We start from the raw sequence: 23,548 nt of genomic DNA, 5'->3' as shown, positions 1-23,548 counted from the left end.
TCACGCTGTGAGCATCGTGTCTCTTAATGCGCTGCGCAGACATATCGTGTAATTGAATTACGCGCGCCGCCTAGCAGGTCCGCGTGACCTTCACGACCAAACGGCTCGCGGCAGGGGCGTTTACCCGCACTCATACCAGCCGCGCCAGACGAGTTGCTGCACTGTTTTCGCAAGACAGTCAAGTGCGCTGTGCAACGCCAGATAGATGCGGAATCCTGGTGCACTGACCTCACTGGGCGCCCTATATGTTTCGTTTCTTGTTTTCACCCGCTTACTCCATTAATCATTGCCTTCGCTACCGGTAATGCGCGCGAGCGCGCTCTTAATTGCCTTCGTTATTAAAGCGTAATTGACTGATTTGACGATATAGGGAGACGAACCCGACGGAAGCAAGAGTTTTGCCCGATATGCGACGGCCGGGAGAACGAGCGAAGACAAAAGTGACTTTCACTCGCCGCCCCTCGCGTACTGCTTTTACTTGTTGCGGTTACGTCGTCTACCGCAATTTTTGCTTCTCCTAACCGCGCATATAAAAGCTGTGGATTGACAGCGCACGTGTTAATACAAAATTTTGCTCAGTTTTACTGATTACTGCTTTTTTCCCTTTCTATTTTGAATAACGGCGCAGTGCCCCCTTCCATGCCTTCTGCGGTATTTGGCGCGCGCTGCTTTCGATCGTTGACCCACATTTTCGTGAAGCGTTTTTTTCTCCCGCTCGGTTATCTGTCCGTTATGGATTTCTCCAGCTCTTTTTTTTCCTCTTATTTCGTACAATGCTTTGCAGCGCACAGCCGGAAGTGAAGCTTTAATTAAACATTACTGTTTATTAACCGCTGTAATTGTGGTAGCAGCCATGTTTCGTGAATTACGCCCTCAATGCAGCCTTGCTCATGATAAAACGGAGTTGCCCAGTGGAAGAAGCGGGTTGTATTCGGCGAAGATCACAAACAAAACACTGCACACTTAAGTCTTACATTCGTAGGGGAGATTATGTTCTGTACATATAGAGAGTAACGATGTAGCAGCTTGTTTACAAGCCAGAGGCTGTGCTGAGCGGTGAAGCTAATCACAGTGACGCCAAGGACGCAAGGCGGGAATCACTTACCTGTGATTTGTTCTGCGGGTGAAGCGTAGCCCACCAAAAGCATGAAAACAAAGGAATGCACAAAAATTATCTTAAACACTTGGACGAAAAATTGGACAGCCATGATGAACGAATACGCCGTCGTCCTGTATCGATTATCCAGCAGTCGGGACGGGCCGCCTGAGTGTCTCGTCTGCTACAAGCATATCTACTGTACCAGCGCCACAAGGCGTGTTTTCCGACTAAAATACATAACTTAAAAATTTCAGTGTCGAATACTAAAATTTAAGTCTACTTTTTTAGTGTAAGGTTTTAAAAAATAATAGTAAGAATTTTTGTTGCTTATTTTGGACGCATGCATAAACAGCAAGAACCGCGTTGACTGGTTGACGCTTCACTGGCCTCACAACAATGCCACGCTAGTCGGGTCACACCGGGGTTGCTAGTAAAGACAGCGGAAGTTTGGTGTAATATAAAGTTTTAGAAAGAACTTTGAACACAATGTGAGCGCTTTGTACAAGTGTATCTGCTTCATGCGTTGGTGTTGTTTTCTTCTTACTCTCACGGTAAGCGTTGCTGGGTGCATCGGCGAAGTTGCTGTCGAAGCACGGCTCTTGCTGGCCAGTGCGTCGCGTGTTGAAAGCGAAACTGCGCTTGTTTATTTAGTCTTGGGAGCTGCAGGCCTTGACTTGAGGCTCGCTTAACAATTGCCACACAAGCTCAGTTGTCATAGCTGTATCAGGTGGTGTTTCTTTGCGTGCACATAGTGGGACTGCAAGCAGCACACTATCGGATGCTACAAAGGTGGTGCTACACAACGTACCACTACCATTTGAACGTTGATTTTCTGCCTTGCGGGTGATCTTTTGTTGTGAGGATCGCCATTGTCCGACTGATAATTATTGAGTGTGGTGGCACTGCGTGCTGTGTCGTTTTGGCTGCATTGTGTTTTGAGCCTTCTGTCCTACGCGTGCTGTACGCTGGCTTCAGTGTTTGATTTTTTTTTTTCGTCCCGTTTGCAGATGAGCTGGTAAAATCCATCATGATAGCCAACGTGAACCAGTTCGTGGTGGGGCTGAAAAGCCGCAGCGAAGATGTGCGGTTCAAGACCGCCAACGAGCTGCACCACTATGTCACCACCGAACTTCGGGAGATGGGAACCGAGGACGTCTCGGCATTCATGGAGGAGTTTCACCACCACATCTTTGAAATGGTGTCCAGCTCCGACGTCAACGAGAAGAAAGGCGGCATCCTGGCCATTGGTACTACATTTGACTGCTCATGTTACTGTATTCTATCGAAGAGCCCAGTTCTCTAAAATTAAATGTAAAACTGTCCAGTGGTTCCCCAGAACTTGTTCAGTGCACGTGTATATATATTATATATATATTATTGCCATTATCTGCCAGCCCAACCATGGGAAGAGTAATTTTACTCTGGCAAGTGATCAGTTGCTGTGTGCTAAGAAATAGATAGTAGGCTAGCCACAGAGCTTTATGTGCTTTTACCTCCGATAGGACCCACTTGGCCGGTTGTGCTCACTCTTCTGCATACATATATTTATTGTTTGTTGTTTTCAGTTGTACCAGTGCCAGATGCATTAATTTCTTAGCCAAACAAAAGAATTTCTCTGTGGAATTTAAGCATACAAGAGCCAGCAGTATTTGAAGAAAAGTTTTTAAAGTCTGGGAAAATATTGTTACGGCCGTAGACGTGAACCACATGCTTCGCTCGTGCGTGCAACGTGAAGAGAACAAAGTGCGTTGGTGGTGCAGGGCCCAGCTTCCCCGGTTGTTCGGCTGTACCGAGCTGTGTTGTTTTAACTGTAAATATATTCCATTTGTGTTAGACGCCTCCACGTTACATTATGCAAATTACTGTATGCTGGCTAAAATGCTTATATTATACAACAGTTCATAGATGGTCTTCTTATGGCCTTTCTTTTCTGCATATATATTTTTTATTTGCTGACATGACTAATTGGACCCACTATTTTACTCGCATATCCCAAAGCATACAACCATTATTGCGTTTTTTTTTCTCTTTGCAACAGTGAACCTTCTGGAGGTAGATTTTGGCAATACTGGATCAAGGATAAGTCGTTTCGCAAACTACCTTCGCAATCTGCTGCCATCAAATGACACAACAGTTACAGAGCTTGCAGCATATGCCATTGGTCGTCTGACGACCGTTGGCAGCAGTTTCACGGCCGAGTACGATGACTTTGTCATAAAGCGTGCCATCGAGTGGCTTTGTGAAGAGCGCCACGAGGGCAAGCGGCATGCCGCCGTGCTCATTCTTCAGGAACTAGCCATCTCCACACCCACCTTTTTCTTTCAAAACATCCAACCCATATTCGACTGCATCTTCAACGGTGTGCGTGACCCCAAGCCCATGATTCGGGAGGGTGCAGTGCTGGCTCTCAGGGCAGCTCTGATGGTGACAGCGCAACGCGAGACAAAAGACACTCAGAATCCCCCCTGGTACTCCAAGTGTTATGAAGAAGCTGAAAGTGGCTTTGAAGAGCCACTGGGAGGAGCGCGTGAGAAAGGTGTGAACCGAGAGGACCGTGTTCACGGATCCCTGCTGGTCATCAACGAGCTGCTGAAGTGCAGCAACATTGAAGGCGAAAGGGTCAGGCAGGAGCTAGAGGAGGTGACCTCCCAGCAGGCAAGACACGAAGCACACCGAACACAGAGCTCTGGCCCTGGCAGTTCGCTAACACGCTCACTCAGGGCACTGCAGCAGATGCAAGAGCACCGGCCAAGAGGTGGCGCACGAGCTGCGCTGCTGAGGTATCATCGAGCGCAGGGCTACCAGCCAGCGACCATTGTGCCCCTTCACCAGGGTCCCTCGTACCAGCTACACGGGAGCCACCGGCTTCATCACCACAGCCATCACTTGGTGCCAACCCATGAGAGCAACACCTGCAAGCGCTTGCTTGACGAGAAGTTCGACCAGGTATCTGCCTCTGCCCTTGGTATTTGTGTGGTGATGGATGCTGTGTGAATGCGAGTGGATAAAACTGCAAAGGTCAATAACTAGTTTATATTTTGGGTGAGGAGTTCTTCTGCATTCATTAAAGGAAAGTGCACTTCATGTATCTGCATGGAGTCTGAATCTAAGACAGGGAACCACAGCATTGAAAATGCACATTATGCCCTGTATGACTTGAGGTAAGGCTTTAAAACTTCACACCTTTGGCAGGAATAGAATTGAAGCGGTGGTTGCTTCATCGCAGTTCGGCTATTATTTACTGGCTACTAATTAGATAAGATGAAGGAACTAGCTTTTAAGTAATGGAGGTGCATAAAATTGTCATAGCCGGAAATTGTAGTGTCACTGGAAATTTCAAATGGCTGAAAAAGATAGCGGTACAGATTGACTATGAGGATAGCTTAGGAGCCTCAAAACTTACTCAGTTTTTCATGGTTTTCTCTAAGCATGTCTGAGTTTTACAGTTAAACTATGGTTGGGGAAAATGTCTTGCTAGGATTTTTTAACCCTTTATCATTTTTCTTGTGACACTGCATAGCGTTTTGCAAACATAGTGGATGACTTTTGTGGAAGATTCTAAGCTCGACAGTTCAGGACCGCTTGTTCAGTCCCTCATGGGTTAACATACAAAATAAATTCTGGTTATCGCAAACATTTCAAGTTGTCCATTCCGTTTAACGTGAACTCTTGCAATGGCCCAAGAGCATGGTTGAATTAATCTGTTAGTGTGTATTCTTCCAGCCTTGCAAGATTAGTAATGAACTGCAGGTGGCTTTGGGTACGATACATTGCTGGGCACATTCTGCTGTTTAACACAACACTTTTCAGACCATGAGGCTTGTGAGCAGTCTTTAGCAGACATTGAACAGATGTCCCTTTTTGTGACAAAAGAGCAGTTACGGCAGCAAAGCCTGAACCTAGAAAAAACTGAACGGTTCACTGGAGGTGCTTTTGAGGATTTCAGCAATAATTTTTTTAAAGTATATTTGTTAAATGTTTCCTTTTGAGAACCTCTGCATTCCTATGTTTATGAACGCGTTCCCATGCACATCGTGACAATTATATCTGGGAATTCTTCGAACACGCCAGATCGTGAAGACCGCTTGATGCATTGCAGTGCCATGATATTTAATATTTGTATTTATATTTATTTTTGTCGCCTCTGTGTGTTTAACAAACTTGTAGAAAATATTTTGGGTTTCCTAAAGCACTGTTAACAGGTTGTAAACAAGTACATACGATGTGCGTGTCAACATTTTAGAGTGGTGTCTACATGCATGTACATTATACGACAACGGCCTGCGCAGCCGCAGAAGCATTAAATCTTGCCGTTTTAGATAATAAGAATGAAAAACATTTTCAGCAATGCTTTCAGCAGAAACAAACGCAATGATATAGGCGATTCATTCGTTGGTTTGAAGAGGCTGAGAGCTAAACGGCTCTCCACAACATGAAGCTCGATTATGTTTTCATGACTCTAAGGTTCTCACATGACCTTTGAAGCATTGGCCAAACCCTTATGTTGTCTTCCCACTCCTTCACAACCATATCAGCGGAAACACTGGTTGTTGGAACCGAACTATCAGACGCAGCAGCTGTCGCGATGCGGCACGCACCAAGCAGTGTGGAGGCATGTAATGCCGGCGTGATTACATGATCAAAAATGGCAGCCCCCATGATACGACGCTGTAAATCATCTATATTATGGGCTGTGGGGTTTGAAAAGAGGTACCTCCTCTACAACAGTATTGCTTTTAGTTACTGAGGTGAGAAACCTCATTTTCTAGCTTTTATTGAGACATTGTAACAGTCGAGACCACTTCATGGCAAGACCACTTCACAAATATATTTTATGCAAAAATTCTTTCTTGCAGTTAACTTTTATGTGGTAGAGGAGCAGGAACACTTTTCAGGGCACATGGGCGAAAGTGTCCATTTAGTTTATTACTACCTTGGGGCATATCATGTTCATTAAACCGGGTTCTTCTGACTAATCTTTTCTGCGTACTTTGACAAATGTTGTGTGCTTTTGGGGTTGCATTTCAACTTCTTTGTCACTGTTGTCACTCATGATGGTGTCTTATTTTTTTTCTAAAGATATGCGAGCGAGTTTTGAGGCAACGTGCTCTCCGAAACCCGTACATCCAGCATGCTCTGCACATGGTTCTGCCCAGGCTTGCTGCTTTTCAGACACAAAGATTCGTAAAGAGGTGAGAGGCGGGCTTAATGTTCTCTTGCATCTGGTTGCTCTCTTTGATGTTTGTGTTGCACTATGTGTAAAAAGATTTTTGCACGTAGAACTGAGCACAGCTTTAGAAGCATTGGCAAACCACAAGGAATAGTGAACAATATAGAAAAGTGTTGAGGTCATCAACGCCATTGTGGTCAGTTCAGTAACGTTACTGCAGGACAAAGGTCTCTCCTATTAATCTGCCACCGCGGTGGCATAGTGGTTATGGCACTCGGCTGCTGACCCAAAAGACATGGGTTTGAACCCGGCCGCTGCAGTCCATTTCGATGGAGGCAAAATGCTAGAGGCCTGGGAACTGTGCAATGTCAGTGCACATTAGAGAACCCCAGGTGGTCGAAATTATCGGAGCCCTCTACTGTGGCATACCTCATAGCCTGAGTCGTTTTGGGATGTTAAACCAGATAAAACCTAAATCGCTCATAGAGATATCTCCCTTAAGTGCTGTCCTGTGTGAGCTGTGGCCACCCAATTTCCACAAATTTTCTGATCTCACATCCTCACCTGACTCACTTTTGTCACCTGTTGTGTTTATCTTTTCTTGGAATCTACTCTGTTACCATTTGCTGCCGTTGGTTATTTGTTTTCTGCATCATATGCATTTCTTGATTTCAACAGAGACATTATCAACTTGTGTTCCCTAACACATGCTGCTGTCGCTTGTTAATTTTATCCCAGTCATTTTCATTTCCATAGCGGAGTGCATTGTCCTGAATTTAATTTAATTTAATTCAGTCAGTTACCATTAAGATAGTATGATACAAATCCAAATTCATAAAATCAGCATGAGAATTCGGAACTTTGGAAGTGAACAATGCACACGGAGCTCTTAAGGGCTGTGTTTAAGTAACTGCATGCCGTCCTATCATCTGTCATTCTTATGGCTCTCTGTTGTTGCCATCACTCTTAGTTTTGCAGCATAGGTGCATTTTCTCTGGGCACCTGCTTGGTTTTGTGTGTACTGTAGAAGGTAGAGCCCAAGAGGTCTGCATGTAAGCTGTGTGGTGAGGCTGTGGTCGCATCCGTGGAAGACGTAAGCGGCAGTAGGGGAACAGGGGTTCCTTAAGAGTTTTTGAATGTCGCTGATGCAACACCAGCTACAGTGGGTGCCCGAGAAACAAACCTGGGGGGCTATATATTTTTGACAAAGGCTGTACACCTGCCGCCTTGGTTGTGTGACATGTTGGGCATGTTCACTGACCCCTCCCAGGTATCTGGCTGACACCATGGACTACTTGCTTGGCTGCTTGAGGAGAGACAGGGAGCGCAGCTGGGCTTTTCTCTCTATTGGCCTCCTTGCTGTTGCTGTGGGTGAACACCTATTACACTACCTGCCTAGGATCATGGAAGTCATCCGTGTGTCCCTGCCCAGCAACAGCACCCCGTCCAAGTAAGCTGTTGCATGTGTTGACACTGGGGAATATCAGTGAAGCTCTTGCCTCTTATTGGGGCTCTGAATGGGCACACCATCGGAGAGGGCAGGAAGTGAGAGCAGCCACAACTGTGGTAAGCAGATGTAGTGATAGCTCAGGCCAGTTCTAAGCTTTTATGGTGCAGCTGTTGGGTGCCCATTCCTGGCTTGAGCAGCGTTCTGCGTCCCCTGTAAGTGGGTGAGGAGAAAAGAGTGCTGAGGACGGTAGTGGAGGTGAGTGTAGGAGAGAAGGAAATTTGTCAGATTGGAGGCCATATGGAAAGGAGGATAATGGAGAGGCATAGGAGAGAGGAAAAGTGGTCAGATCGGAGGCCTGGCGCAGTAATATACAGCTCACTGTTTGTCCCGCTCATGCGACAACAGCTCCCATCCTTCTCACTCATAATTTTCGCCTCTGCTGTTATGACTTCTCATGATGCCTGCACTGGTCTCGTCTTTGAATGTCTACCAATCATAAATAGTTTTGAGTACGTATTGTACCACTTCGCAGACCACAAAGGTACATTCACCACCATAAACTAGACAAGAACTTGCAGTCACATATGAGGAAAATAAATGACAGCACATCTCTGCAAACAATGTCACTCTCAATTTCTTGACCTCAGTAAAATCACAAATTCAAAGTGCAAAAAAATATTCCAAAACCAAAACAACGAACGGCTGTACTGTACATTCATGTGCAACAACAAGCATAATCGGCCAGTGAAATATTTACGTGGGACTCCTCTTTGTCATGGCAACAGCGGTCATACCTTGTTAAAACTATTACATGTGTAGCTTCAAACTTTTCTATGCAGAGACAGCAGAGGTAAGTGCTTTTCAATGTTGTACTTTTTAATATAACTTGTGCAGCTTAGCTAGTGCAGTGCGGCGTCATCTAGGATCTAGGATTTGTGCCGGTGCTCACATTTTGTGAGCTGGCTTCATGTATATGCGAGCATGGAAGTTGTCATTGCCATTGCTCATACTTTTGCAACATTTCAATTTGCATTTTCTCAGGAAAAAGGGCCCCATCTTGGATCCTGCTGTATTCACATGTATCAGCCTGCTGGCGAGAGCCAACAAGAGCAGCATTGCACCTGATCTTAAGGAGCTTTTGGACCCCATGCTCAACACTGGCCTCAGGTGAGGTTTCTTTTCTACCTTTTATGTGTCGGGTTCTATTTTGTTACAAATAAACAATAATAAAAGTAGCTTTTATAGATTTACAATTCGTTTGTTCTTGTGGTCAGTCTGAGAAGTGTGACTCGGGTTACAATGTCCTGCTTGCAGTCCGGCGTTGACGGCAGCCCTGCAGGAAGTGTCCCTGAGGATTCCCCAGTTAAAGCGTGACATTCAGGATGGCCTGCTCAAGATGCTTTCATGCATATTGATGCAGCGCCCACTCAAGCATCCTGGTGTGCCCAAGCACATGCATGCACCTCAGCCCAGTCCAGGTCTGTCTACATTTTTCTGCCATGAAACGCACTATTCTTTCATACAAGCAGAGGGGGGGGGGGGGGGGGGGGGGGGGGGGGGGATTTTTTATAGTGTTTTCTTCTTGATTAGCCTGACATCAAATATGAAGTGCACCGAAAAAATTTGTATGTTATCTAAATACCTTTACCTGATGACATTGTGATAGCATTGAGTCTCTTTAACTAAAATTCACTGCTTCTAATCTCTCACCGTTTCGTGTGACTTAATGCATGCTTGTCTGACGGCGCTTCCACGCTCATGCTCATGGATGGAAGATGATGAAGATGCTGGCTTCAAAACCACAGCACAAGAGACTGGCAGTCTAAAATGGGTGAACATGGGCAGTTGACAAAAACAGACATTCCAAGCACAGCGCGAGAGACTGGCAGTGTAACATGCGGAATATTGAGCTGCAGGGATGACGTAGGGGTCTTAAGGACCAGCTGGCAGAGCTGATCTGTTTGCGCCACCACGTGTTTGAATCTCACTCCCCCGGTTATGAAATTTTTGTATTTATTTAGTTTCTTCCGCAGGTGTGACACCGGTCACACCGAATGCCGCTAGCTTTCTGCTGTGATGAGGCTCTTATGCTGTCACATAATAATGCTGTTTGCACACTCTTTGTGATGATGCCTACAGGCAATGGCGCTGTCTCGTTTTCACTTTGTCACGGCAACAACTTTTGCAGGGATGTGCTTACGGGCAACTCTTAGGAAGGGTTACTGGTGGGTGGCTACATTTGCATGGCGTATTTTGCACTGAAAAAAATAGAAGCCAGCATGGTTTTCATGTTGAAATTTTCATGCTTGGCGGTGGGGTAGATGGCCCTCTCCACTTAAATTTTGCCATAAACTTCTGTGGCTGCAAGGCTTTCTAAACCGGTAAGGTCTAATATGGAAATTGCTGCAATGCCTCCAGGAAACTTTTATGATGCTGTCATCGTTGCAAAAGTGCAAAAAAAAAAATAAGTGGATGTAGTAAAGTGACTTTTGATTTTATTGACTGCTGTTGATTATGACCCAAAAACCAGATGTTGCCTAAAACTGCACTGTCTGTATTTCTGTGCTGTTTTTGTGCATTGTAACATTGTATTTTTGCATGGTCATTTTGCAGAAACTACTGACGTTGCAACCATTTCGCTTGCTTTGAAAACCTTGGGCAGCTTTGACTTTCAAGGTGAGTATGGAAACAATATATAAGAGATTAGATGTTTATTAAGATAAGTACAAGTGTCTCAAGGTGAGTATGGAAACAATATATAAGAGATTAGATGTTTATTAAGATAAGTACAAGTGTCTGGGAGATTGACGAAAAGCCAGTGAAATGCCTGACAAAGCACCATCCACCATCCCACCCCCCCAAAGAATTTGATTCTTACTAAAAATGGATGGAAAAGAAGAAACAGCTTCAATGCAGCACACAAAGCACAGTTCAACAAACACCTTCAGCATGTCACTTCAAAGAGCACATATTGCGAGCATGAGGTACTGTGAATAGAAGACAAACAAATATTCACAAGAGAATTTAAATCATTAATATAACACGACAATCTTTATATATTTTCAGCGGCAGTAAATAATGAAAAATTTTGCTCTTAGAACATGGTAGATGTACTTTGTCCAGTAATTGTCTGACATAAGGATGTTTGTTGAAAAACTCTGGTATTCGATAAGATAGTCTTTGGGTGCAGTTTTTCTTTCCTACGTGTATTATTTCGCAATCCATGAGTGAAGCTTTTATCAACATATTTCTTCACGAAGGCTGCAGGGTTGATTTTCATTTCTTTATGGATTGTGAATGCTACTTTTCCATGCAAGATGTTGCAATTGGTTAGGAGCTGATGTTTCCTAATAAGCAGTGCTGTATGACAAACCCAGGACATTCCTTCTATAAGCCTCAGTGCCCTTTTCTGTAGCCTATGGATACTGTCTAAGTTGTTTTTTGTCGTCCTGCATCCAAACAAGAAGTATTGAATATGCGATTGTACTAATGAGTTACGAGTAGTAAAGCTGCTTTTTAGCCGATCTCATTAATTGCCCTAATTTACAAATCATGCCACTCGAACACAACATTTTACTCTGGACATGGTTTTTATGAATAAACCAATCAGTGCTTTTATGGAAATGAACTCTCAGATATTTGAGATATAACCCGATCACTGACTTCTCTCAACGTGGTTAGGTTTTTCATCTATAATTTGTTACGAGGCCGAAAAAAAAAATAATACACTTTGTTTTATTTGCATTTAATTGTGATTTGTTTACTCTTGGTTGGTGAGATAGACTTTCCAGCCATATTTTCACGCAATGTTGAAAATGTCATTCAGTTCCTGAGAGAAAAAAACATTCGTGTCGTCAGCGTACAAGGTTATATTTGGTGTGAGTGGTATGCTTTTTATGTCGTTAATGTAGGTCAAAAGAAGAAGCGGTCCAAGTAGGCAGCCTTGCGGGCACCTTGCATGATTTCAGATGTGTTTGTCCTGCAGTTGTTAATGTTAGTATACTGAAGGTGATTTTTCAAGTAACTTTTTATTAGATGCCATGGTACTCCCCTTATTCCATATGAGTTTGAAGTAGATCTAGTGTTCAACGGAATCAAAAGCTTTGTGAAGTCTATAAAGACACCTATTCAAATCAGTATGTGATTGAAGTTCTCAAGCATTTTGTCTTCAATATTCAGCATTGCCATTTCCGTGGGCTTATGCTTTTTAAAGCCGTACTCTTATTATAACATCGTATGTTATGGAAGCGTGGCTTATTATCTAATCCTTTATAATACATATTGTTCTAGCAAAAGTTACACCCTCGCTTCTGACATGGTTGGGATGCGTATCACTTACATATATAAAATATCAAATTTTAGCTTTTGAGGTGCCATAGTTTCCATTTAAAAAAAAATGGACTGTTGATTTGGCAGATCTCAGTGAGGCTAGTGGTTATCTTAGGCAGTGGAACATACGTGTTCTACTGACCACTGGAACAAGGTTCTTCTGCAAAAATTTCTACTTGTTCAGCATGAATCAACTTGCTTTAGTAATGGACTAACGAAGTGCTATATGATAACTTATGATTAGTGAAAGTCACAACCATAGTATGCCAAGTAGCACTTTATGGGGCCTTCCAACCCTCGTGTTTTTTCTGTATTCCAACCTCAGCCATTCTGCTGCACCTTCTGACCTCATTTGCTCTGGTAGAGCACTGTCTGTGTCTTCTGTAAAAATCATCTCCTCTTCAGTGAAAGCGATGCTCTTGTGTTTTTGCCTTGCTTTTGAACTTTTCTGGAGGCCAAAATAACTGGAAGTAAGAATACCTTACCAGAAAGCTTAAAATAACTTCTTTAAATTGCATGTGAGAAATTGAAGTTTCTTGTTGAAGAATAACTTAAAAGCATGCAAACACAGCCCTCTAGTTACATGGTAACTGCAAGTTCGTTCCAAGTAATTGATTAAATTCAGTTACTGAAATGTGTAGGCTTAAACCTTTTGCCTTTGCATTTTTTAAATGTGTGATGTGGTGGTGTTATCACTAAGAACTAACATTGCTGGTGATATTCTAGGCCGGACGCTGACAAGCTTTGTCAAACATTGTGCCAACACCTACCTCACAAGCGAGCACAAAGAGATACGCTTGGAAGCGGTTCGAACGTGCTGCTGCCTTCTTTCACCAGCTTTACAGGTGACTATCTTTAAACATTTTGTCTGGTTCACATGTATTAATTGGACCTTGTTGGAACATGCAAAATCAGTTTGAGCTATCTGAAGCTGTGTCAAACGATGCGTGTGAAATTCTCAGCAGATAGAAAGTCGTTATGAAGAGTTTTGTGACAACATGTATTCGGACTTGACAGCCGATATTTGCCATTGTTACTGCCTTTTGATGGCCTTGTAGTGTCACTGAGGCTAGGGTTTCTATCAGCTGATCAGAGGAGCCCACAAAGCTGTTTTCTCATAAGAACAGTGTCAACTGGTCAACTGGTCAGGATTAGTGTGCTGGCCAGCCCTCAGTCACATACCATTTCATATGCAAAAGAGGCTTGGATATGTAGCTGCTGACCATTTGGGGATAGGTTTAGCTCCCACGGTGCTGTATGGTTTTGTTGATGGACAATACAAAATATGTGCTTTATTAGTGCGAAAGCACTAGCATTACAATGTGTAAACCCCGATCAAGATCTTGCGATGGTTGTCATTGTGGGCCAAGTATCTTGCGATGTTTGTGGGTTTGTGCCAAGAGAAATAAATAAATAAATAAAAATAAATCAAGCAAATATTGCCTCGACTGGGAGTCGAACCCACTGTGGCACAAACAGATCAGCTTCGCTTGCACTAGACTATCGCCGTAGCCGAGCACATCCCGTGGTAATCTGCAACACAATCTTGTTCTATGCATTGCACATCGTCGTCTTCATCAACTTCGATCTGCGCCGCGAAGACACAGACAGAGAATTCTGTTCTCTTCATCATCATTGTTATCATTCATGCCATTCTGCTTTCACGCGTTAAACTAGGCAAAAATTCTCTGTCATTTTTTTCCTCCTCAGGTCTCCAAAATTTTCTGCACTCCAACGGAGCAGAAATTAAAATTATTCACATTTTTGTGCTGTGTATCATATATGCAACATCAAGTTTTAATGGGCAAAGCAGTTTAAGTTAAACTGAAATTGACTTAACATTAATGAAATTAAACATTTATGAACAAACCAATCTGAAGTTAACTGAAATCAACTATCTTTTTCATTCTTTCTATCCTTGGCTTTATTTATGGCTCCAAGAGCAGCACTTTGTGACCATTGCTAAAGCATGACATGACTATTAACATGGTAAAGAGAAAGAAAAATTATTGCAGGAGCCTTAACTCTTAAATCAGTCTGGGAGAGTTAAAAATAAGGATCAGTGGTCTTCTAGGTTCAGTGTAGACATTCATAGAGCATACTGAAATGTATTAAACAAAACCTTCTGTAAGGAGAAGCTGTATGCAAAAAAGTCTGACAGATACGGTGTTGTCAAAAGGAATATGTTGCGTTCTTCATAAGTTCAAGCTGTTATAATTACAACTTATTGTAAGATACAGTTGAACCCAGGTATACTGAACTCGAAAGGATCACGAAACTGTTCGATATATCGATAGTTTGATATTTAAAAAAGATAGCTAACCTGCTTTGCATTGGAAGCGCAGTGGACGATGCTTTGGAAGTAACCACTGCCTATCATAACTTCATAAGAGGCCTAATCCTGTTGCCAGTATGCTATAAACAGACTAATTTCATTAAAATTAGGGTATAGTTAGTATCTGCAATGCTTATGGCATCAAAGTGTTGCTAAGCACGCCAGGCGAGTGCAGCCGCTAGGCTTTAGTTAGGTTGGCATTACTGCGTGGAATTTATTTATTATGGAAAACCAGCAGAAGGGACCGAAGGCCACCCTCAAGCACATCCTATGTTCACCTCGTCACACAGTATCACAGTGCTGGTGCTGCTAGCAGGGGCCTAAGGCCGTGCAGCTGACCTGTCTTTGTGCTCGAAAAGTGAAGAAAAGTGCAGTTAACAGAAGCGCCACTTGCACGGTTGCAGTGTGCCATTCACATGGTTACAGTGCTTCATTCGATGTATTGAATGTTTTGCTGAACGTGAGTTAACAAACGTGAATAGTTATATACCTTTGCATGTAGTTTTCATGGGGATGTTCTAACTGTTCAATATAAAGAATAATTCATTATATCTGTGTTTGATATATCCTGGCTTTATTGTAGAAGCATGATCATGTATTTACTGGCATTTGTATTGGCCTGTTGCAGTAATTGCTGACCTGGCTGAAAGCCTTGTCAGTTTTTGTTGTAAAACATTCAGCTAAGGATAAAAAAGCTGCAGTTTCAACAAGCTTTCGGATGTGTACCGCCTTTGCCAAAAGTAAGGAGCCGAAGGAGTTTGCTTCTAAGCCATGCAATAGAAATGTCTATTATAGGTTTTGCAGTGTTGGGGGCGAGAGTTCTGATTTTCAAAAGTTTTGTAGCGTTGGCTTTGTATAAATAGCCACGCAGCAAGGCCCAGAAGACAAACTCCTTGGGCTTTAAATATTTGCAAAGGTTGCATATGTAGGTTGCGTCACATTGACTGTGTGGGTTTCTGCAGTGCCGGTGCCTTTTACTTAGCACAGCACTCTCTGTTTCTATCTGATTACAGAATATGAAAACCACCGGGAAATACAGTGTATCCCTAATGGACGATGTTCAGAAGGTGCTTGGCAAGCTGTTACTGGCTGGTGTGACTGACACCGGTAATCCCAAATTCACTGTTGCCTTTTTGTGTCATAGCTGGGGTAGCACGATGGGTGGAGTTAGAATAATTTTGTTGATTTACTTGGCTGAGCCCATTGTGTTAACTTTCACTTTATCACTCTAGCGTGTGAACAGCTATTTCCAGCAAGCATGTTTTTGCATTAATGTAGTATTTGAAGGTATATAATAGAGTATTGGTGTTATGAACACGGCTAGTACTAATTTCGGTAGGATACAAATTCGTAAAATTCTCTTCCCAAAGTGCATTGCGTACAATGTGCAAAGTTTTGCATCTTCCGGTGTAGATGGGGCACAGCTGTAAATAAATCAGATCAGGCATAAAAAGAATTGCATGAATTCATTTCCTGTGTTGCAGCTTATGGACTTTGTTGGTTTTATGATGGTAGAAATTTCATGTGATAAGAATATTTTTGCACGATCCATTGGTATTTGTATCAGCAAGATTCAGCTGTAATTTCTCACTTTGCTCTTTTGCCCATTTATCTGACTATTTACTTTTACCCAGATCATTTCACTGGTGGCTGTTCAAAGAATAAGAAAGGCACTTTAGAGTGCCTCAGGAAACACACTGTTTAGCTGTAATTTTAGTGCCACTTTATTCAGGCAAGAAATCAAAGTTAGTTTTTTCTTTCCAATAGTTGGGGTGTGGTATAATACTTTAGATATGTTTAATTTAAAATATGAGTCTACATGCGCTTGAAAGAAACCAAAATAGCCACAGCTTCGATGATAGCAACCTTTAAAGTGCAAAATGTGGAAATTGAAGTATCTGACAAGTATCGACTGCAAGATTGGGGGGGAAATGAAAGGACACTGATGCGCTGTGCATTGTCAGTAAAGAACCCCAGGTGGTTGAAAATAGTCTGGAGACCTCCACTATGGCATCTTTTAGCTAGGGGTTGGACTTTGGTTTTCGAAATTTGGTTTTAACCGAAAAAGGTCAATATTCCTTAATATAGACCCCGCAACTGGCTGGCTATCGATGGCCATTACACTCAGACAGAGGATAAATTAACAGATTAAATAGTACATTTGTGCATTTTGAGGTTTTACTATGCTACTTTACACGCCTCTGTGAACCAGGAGGCTCCAGCAGTCAAGTTGCTGGCTGTTGTGCAGAGTTCATAAAACAGCCAACATCTGGACACTGTTAGATCAGTGCTTTCTTTAGTTATTTTTTTAGGGCTGGCTATGCAGCCCACTTCCTCCCCTCCCCCGCTCTTCACACCTGGAGCTGTTCGAATGGGTTTGTTCGAAAACAGGTGCTGTAAACTGCAGGAATGGCGGTTAGCCGACTGCGAAAAGTCAAGGCCTTGGAAGGTTGTTTCTCTCCTTTGGGTTTGAAGAGGGATGTGAAATGTGGCAGTTCAGCAGCACGCCATGTGATGAGAACCAGATGATGAGATGGACAGCAAAGAAGCAAGCGCATACAGAGCGATGCACGCAGTCTCAGCCGCGTGTTGGCTCTCGTTAGGTTGCCGCTATCGTTTTGAGTGTGTGGTTTGCGTTGTAGCTGTGCATGAACGACTTCGTGGAATGCACGCTGTGCGCGCTAGTAAACAAACGTGCTACTAGTAAGGTGGCCTTTTGGCACCAAGGAGAGAGACTTGACTCTGCTCTTGGTGGAGTGACTGAGCGAGCGGACAGGGCCAACCTTGGTGCTGGAACTGGTACAAAGAACAAGAAACAGGGATGCTAGTTAGGTCAGTCAGGGTGATAGGGTTTTGTCAGGAGTGAGCGTTTGCCCAACGTTCTTGATCTCTGCATGATAGTGACCTCCTTGGTCGATTTGTAAATAAGTTGCAAATAAAATGTACATTGTCCTTGTTAACTGCCATCACACACTTAAGGCATTTGTTTAGTTAATTAGGCTCCTTATTTTCCCATAAGGACACCAATGCGAAGCCATGCACAAGTGCCATGAAAAAATATCATGTTCTTCTACCTTGACAGTTAAGTGGTAGTTCAGTCGCTGTCGTCAACATGCAGACCATTCGAGGCTTGAGCCCCCGCTCCACCATTGTGTGTTGCATAACAACCTAGCTTTTAAAAGTCAACTTCCACTTGTGTTTTTGTCTTATCGTTCCTTCTATTCATTTATTAATGGCAATGGCATTTCTTCCTGCATGCAAAGTACAAACATTTTTGTGCGGATTACTGGTAAATCGATTGATTGGGCTGACAAAAAGATCAAGAGAAATCATAGGTGACTTTTAACCACACACAAGGGCCGCATTTTATTGCCAAAAAAAAAAAATGGTGCAGTAAAACCTCGATAATTCGAAGTCATCGGGACCGCAAAAAATATTCGAATTAATTAATAAATGCATAATGATGTGATCACAAGGACAAGAGTCTGAAACCAGTATAGTGACTAAGAACGAAAAAAACGGCTCTTCACCCTACTTTCCATACTCGCGTGTGGCCCAACTGACTTACAGCAAAAGTGAACTCCAAATGGTCCTGTAGTTTCGGAATCCAGCACGACGCACGCATAGGAAATTATTGAAAGAACCTGAAGTTTGCTCTCGCACTACATACTGCTTGACCGACGAAGCGGCCACCACCAAGAAATGGTGCTGGCCGGCGCTGCATGCAGTCAACTCATCGCAGATACTGAGTGAAAATGGTAGCTTAGCTGGACAAGTGCAGGCACGTATTTCAGAGGTCCGCAAGCCGTACCATAGACTAGTTTTTGTGCTGAGAATACTGGGGTGCTTCGCATATCAGTCATTGGTATCGCACTCTGTGGCACCACCTTGTGGTTCCAAGGGGCCATTGTTTCACTGGTTTATGGCGTAATCGCGTTTCGATATTTCTGCGCAGCACCCAAGGTTTTTTTAATTAACCTGGCTGGTGCAGGCTGCTGCTTCAAATTGTCAGGTCAAATTTGCATTAGAAATTACAGGACCTCAGTAACTTTGGAATTATCCGTGATTTAGAGTGAACTGTGTTCTAGTTATTGAGGTTTTACTGCAATTTGTGCATAAATAATATTTAGCAAAAAAAAAACGAAAACTGTGTTGTGAAATAAACACTGAAAATCTGAGCATAATTTTAGAAAATAAAAACTGAAAAGTCCAATCCCTTCTTATACTAGTCCATATGCAGTTTCAGCATGGTAAACTCGAGGTATTGAAGAAACAAGAAGTAGGAAGCAATATGAAAAGCTAGACTATGCCCTCCCCTCTAACGTCACACTTATCGGTTATTTCCATATGAGTGATTGAAGTTCATTCTTTTGTTTGTGTTGACAGACTCGGATGTGCGTTACTGTGTACTTGCATCCTTGGACGAGAAGTTTGATGGCCACCTGGCTCAAGCCGAGAACCTCAGTGCTTTGTTCATCTCACTTAACGACGAGGTCTTTGAGATTCGGGAGCTTGCCCTGTGCATCATTGGCCGGCTAAGTAGCTTGAACCCTGCCTACATCATGCCTCCGCTCAGGAAGGTCTTGATACAGGTACAGTATTGCTTTATTTTGTGCAGATATCAAATAGTCCTCCATATACTCAGAGGCTACACATTCTTGTCCACAATAATTGAAAAGAAAGAGATGACTCTTCAGCCTGACTGCTGCAGGCAGTGCTGCTGCAGTGCCAGGTGGCACAGTGGTGGCAACAGGAAGCATGCCTAGCTATGCTACATTTGCTACATTTGATAGACCTACGTGGCAGTATTTGTGACTCATGTCTGTAGTATTCAAGGATTCAGGGGAGGTGACAGATGTCATATGTAGCACTGAGAGCCAGCTTCACTTCATCTGCAGGAGTTTGCTGCAGAGATCTTGAAGTAGGCATTGTACAGTAAGAGCTCGTTAATTCGAACTCTGTTAATTTGAACTTACATTTAATTCGAACTAACGCCCGGGTCCCGGCACAGCCTGTGTATTTCAATGGGGGAAAATTCACGATAATTCGAACAAGTCAGCATCCGCTACGGTTAGTTCGAACTAGGAGCCACTGGCTGACACCGCTCCTCGTAGATAGAAGTTGACCCATAGCAAGCAAAACACGGTCCAAATTTACCAGAGATGTAAAATAATGGAAAAAAAAAAAAAGCTGTGTGCACAAGGCTCACGGAGCCCACGTTCCGGTGCATGCTGTAGCAAGTTTTCGCTGCCGGAGCACTCGCCCTCGCCTGTGACGCTTAGGCGCTAGCCATTCCAGGTTTTCATTGTGCTCCGGTCGCTGGGTCGCAATCGCGTGGTGTAAACAACGTAGTATGGCGGTTCGGGCGATGACTGCTTTTGTTGCTGCCGCGAGCGCGAGCTACGTGGACAGCAGCATGGAGATATTGGAGCCCTTGAGTGACGCTGATATAATTGAGGCTGCATGCTCCCAGCAGACATCGCAGGGCTCGCATGCAGTGAGAACAGCCAACAGTGATAAGTCAGACAGCGGCGACGAGACTGTGCCGCCGTCAAGTGCACATAAAGTAGTGTCGGCGCTCGTCGTTGCAGCACGCCGCTTCTCTGTCAGTGAGTACTCTCACGTTGCACAAGAGCGTTGGAAAAGCTGCAGATGATGTTGATGGAGTCTCGGCAGAAGAAACGCAAGCAAATACACTTCGCCGATTACTTTTAATTTTGACACCCCTTTCCTGCAAATAAACATGTTTTGGAGCATAAATAGCATCCTATATTCCAGCACTAAAGCTAGCTGACCACGCGAATGCATTCCAGTACTTGTTTCTGGCGCATAACTGGCCAATCAGTTTGTCTCATTTGCCACTAGTACTGGATGAATTTAATTCTTAGAATATGTCCGCCACAAACGTGTAGTAGTGCCTAGCTCGCGATAACTAGTCTAGATGCGACTGCTCCGGATTCTGCCCGCGCAGTGGGCTGCTATAATCGCTCATTCTAGCGGCCATTCAATAATTCGAACTTCGCTTAATTCGAACAATTTTCCAGTCCCCTTCGAGTTCGAATTAACGAGCTTTTACTGTATTGGTTTTTTTAGTTCCCACAGACTGTTGCAAAGTTGTTCCCAGACTTTTCACACAGCATCACACAGATCACAGCAGGAGGAGGAGCTTCTTTTTAGGCTCATTTTCACTGGCCTTACAATGCATTATTTTTGTTGCTGTTGTTTTGCATCAAAGAATTTGACCGAATTGGAGCACTCTGGAGTGGTTCGCAACAAAGAGCAAGCTGCCAAAATGCTGGGTCACCTGTTGTCCAATGCCCCGGGACTCATACGCCCCTACATGGAGCCTATCCTGGCCGTAAGTTCTCGTTCGGCACTGAGTAATGAAGCGTTGTTAAAAAGTTGTCTTGGCATACTTTTGACGTGATATAATTGTTTGCAGGTGTTAATCCCAAAACTCAAGGCACCAGACCCAAACCCTGGAGTTGTGATATGTGTCCTGGCAGCGGTTGGAGAGCAAGCGCAGGTAGGCATGCATTCATTGGAATTGACCTCTGTTCTTTTCTTGCAGTGGAAGTAGTGAAAGAGGCTGATGTAGTCTATTATAAGCAGCGTGCTCAATCATACCAATAGCATGTTCTCACTCATCCTGTGTCATGGCATCCACCATTTTGAAATACACCTCCTAAAATCCGTCATTAGTCCAGAAGTGTACAGGGATGTCTTATTAACGAAAACTTGCTTACCGAAACCTTCACTTATTTAAAGCTGATTCACATGTTCTGTCACGTGTATTTCATTGGGCTCTTCTCTTGAAAATTCTTTGGCATGCGAAGGGTAATGTAACTGAAACTATAGTCAAGTGCAACTCAAAAGCAAAGCAGCAAATGCCCCTCAAACAAGGCCCACCATCCAATGGTGTCAACTGATCGTCATGAAGTCACGGTTAGTTCCATTTGACGCAGGCGCCTGCCAGCCACCTGCACTGTCACGCTAGGGGATTAGCTGCGACCTCATGACAAACAGTCGACGCTAGTGGTTGGAGGGCCTCCTTTGAGGGGTGTTTGCCGCTTCGTTCTTCACTTGTATCTGACTATAGCTGCTAGCGGATGACTGCTTCCTATACCATTTTGTGGAAAAGTGTAGTCTGATGCTGTGCTATTCACCATAATTTTATAATCTTGGTCACCAACAAAATTTACTGAATAGAGGACAGAGAATCGCAGAACAGCATGCCTGATCTGAGTGCTTCACTGCCTTGTAAAAGGTGTATTGCCTTTGGAAATTGGTCATAGGCATCAGCTGACTTAGAGTGTCCAGAATTGAACCATGGGTGGATTTAGAATTGGGGACTTCCTGCCCCCCCCCCCCCCCCCCCCACTCGCCCAAAGTTTGCTTGTAAATCCACCTCTCAGCTGAAGACAGACCGCTTGTATCATGCAGCTAAGAGAAAATGAAGCAACAAGAAAACGTTATCTCAACCAGTTGTGGGTTCGGGCTCTAGTTGGCTGCTATAAATATCTTGAGAGGATAATGGGCCCTGCTTCAGAGAGATGCATCTCGTTTCTGTCACCATTGACAAGGCATAGATATTCTCTTACTTCTCAACTTTTCCTTTGCACTTCTAAACCAAGTGGTTCATTTGAAATCAATGACACAACTGTAGCTCTCCAGATGATGCATTATTCATAAGCATCCAGGAAGGCCTTATGACCGTGTGTCTTTGGGAAAATTATCTTGCTAACGCTGACCTGTGCACTGCGTAGAGATTCCCATTTCACGGAACCTGTATATTTGAACAATGTCCTTCTGCTAGAAGTCTTGCATTCTTTTTGAGGCCTGATGGATCATGGCACTGCATACAAACTTAGTCATTAAAGCTGAACAAGGTTTTCACGGCAGCTGCTAATGTATGATTTTCTTGTTTTGTCAACATTTTTTCAGGTCAGTGGAACGGAAATGCGGAAATGGATGGGCGAACTGCTGCCAATTATCATCGACATGCTGCAGGATTCATCTTCATTACCTAAAAGAGAGGTACGTGATAATGTCCCTCTCAGCATGCATTCTTGATCTTTCACACAGCTGCCTTTTGTTTTTCATCTGTTTTTTGCTCAGTGAAGACATGGGGCCTGTTGTAAATGCGAGATTAATTTTTCATGCGGCTTCTATATTGCTTCGGTTGGAAGATTCTTAAATTATTAAAATAAAAACAAAGATGGTCGAAGTTGGTGCTGCCGTGCATATTTGGTTTCGCGGGGCGTGCCTACTGAAGCAAGTACTAAAGAGCGTCTAGCTGTGTTGTTGATGCTAAAATATAGAAAAGCAATTAGTGTAGGGGGGTTTCATTCAAACTTATAATTTGCTCTGTTTGTAGATCAGTCTGTGGACACTGGGCCAACTGGTTGAGAGCACTGGCTATGTAGTGGAGCCTTACCACAAGTACCCAACTCTGCTTGACGTTCTGCTGAACTTTCTGAAGACGGAGCAGTCCAGTAGCATCCGAAGAGAGGTGGGTATTCCTTCTATGTTGTCCATCTTACTCAGTTTTTGTTGTATAGTTATGACAGCACTTTACCTGTTAAAAATTACTGCATCCTGTGCGCATGTCTGCTGCACTAGCTTCATCGCAGAATAGGCCCAGGAACAAAAGATGACGTTGTCGAACATCAGTGTGACCATATGCATGTGGATTTAGAAATGCACCTTTGATGCACAAATGGCTGGACCTGTTGTCGTCAGGGATGATTTCATTGGTGCGGGTGATGACGCTGTTATGGCAGAGCCATGAACCGACCAAGCCGCACGAGCACTCCCCGACTGCCCAGGAGTCTGACGAAGACTGACGAGGAAGCAGACCTGCCACCTGTTGCCTTGAACGCTTCAACGCCGCTAGACAGTTTTTCGTCAGCAAGGATCTCGGCATAGAGCACACTGCTCTGGATACCTTGGAAAGTGCCGTGATAGGGTCTGATTTATAGAAGCAGACAGGCATATCAAATTTCAAACCAAAATAAGTGCCACTTTCATGCGAGTTAGCATTTTTGCCTGTAATATAGAAGGTCCACTTATTACGAACTTCGGATACAATGATCGCAATCGGTGGGACTCTCCTCATGTTCATTATAAGTGGGCGCAACTGTATAATTGGAACTCTGGGTATAC

The 23,548-nt window shown here is 43.6% G+C and overlaps 2 protein-coding genes across 5 annotated transcripts in view; one reads left to right on the top strand and one right to left on the bottom strand.

Annotated features, from left to right (window-relative positions):
- Nucleotides 1-1,298, bottom strand: part of LOC144120520 (uncharacterized) — a 37,798-nt gene extending 36,500 nt beyond the window's left edge. Inside the window, exon 1 of the mRNA XM_077652987.1 lies at nt 1,106-1,298. Within this exon, the coding sequence (XP_077509113.1) occupies nt 1,106-1,208 (103 nt within the window). The 5' untranslated portion in view covers nt 1,209-1,298. The remainder of the gene's footprint in view (nt 1-1,105) is intronic.
- mTor (serine/threonine-protein kinase Tor) overlaps nt 1-23,548 on the top strand; it is an 82,623-nt gene that overhangs the window by 16,804 nt on the left and 42,271 nt on the right. Inside the window, exons 1-15 of one of the 4 annotated variants that reach the window (XM_077652983.1) lie at nt 1,498-1,650; nt 2,107-2,346; nt 3,138-4,045; nt 6,179-6,291; nt 7,540-7,719; nt 8,761-8,886; nt 9,034-9,197; nt 10,333-10,395; nt 12,775-12,893; nt 15,397-15,490; nt 18,770-18,975; nt 20,619-20,741; nt 20,826-20,909; nt 22,328-22,420; nt 22,761-22,895. In XM_077652983.1, coding sequence (XP_077509109.1) covers nt 2,127-2,346; nt 3,138-4,045; nt 6,179-6,291; nt 7,540-7,719; nt 8,761-8,886; nt 9,034-9,197; nt 10,333-10,395; nt 12,775-12,893; nt 15,397-15,490; nt 18,770-18,975; nt 20,619-20,741; nt 20,826-20,909; nt 22,328-22,420; nt 22,761-22,895 — 2,628 coding nt within the window. In that variant the 5' untranslated portion in view covers nt 1,498-1,650; nt 2,107-2,126. Of the gene's footprint in view, nt 1-1,497; nt 1,651-1,703; nt 1,956-2,106; nt 2,347-3,137; nt 4,046-6,178; nt 6,292-7,539; nt 7,720-8,760; nt 8,887-9,033; nt 9,198-10,332; nt 10,396-12,774; nt 12,894-15,396; nt 15,491-18,769; nt 18,976-20,618; nt 20,742-20,825; nt 20,910-22,327; nt 22,421-22,760; nt 22,896-23,548 lie in introns of those variants that run through there. The other 3 variants (XM_077652984.1, XM_077652985.1, XM_077652986.1) reach the window with 3 other exon arrangements.

The sequence above is a fragment of the Amblyomma americanum genome, chromosome 2, assembly GCF_052857255.1.
Source record: "Amblyomma americanum isolate KBUSLIRL-KWMA chromosome 2, ASM5285725v1, whole genome shotgun sequence".
In the NCBI taxonomy this organism is placed as follows: domain Eukaryota; kingdom Metazoa; phylum Arthropoda; class Arachnida; order Ixodida; family Ixodidae; genus Amblyomma; species Amblyomma americanum.
The sequence above is the reverse complement of the archived record's forward strand: the minus strand, read 5'-3'. Positions and strand labels throughout refer to the sequence as shown.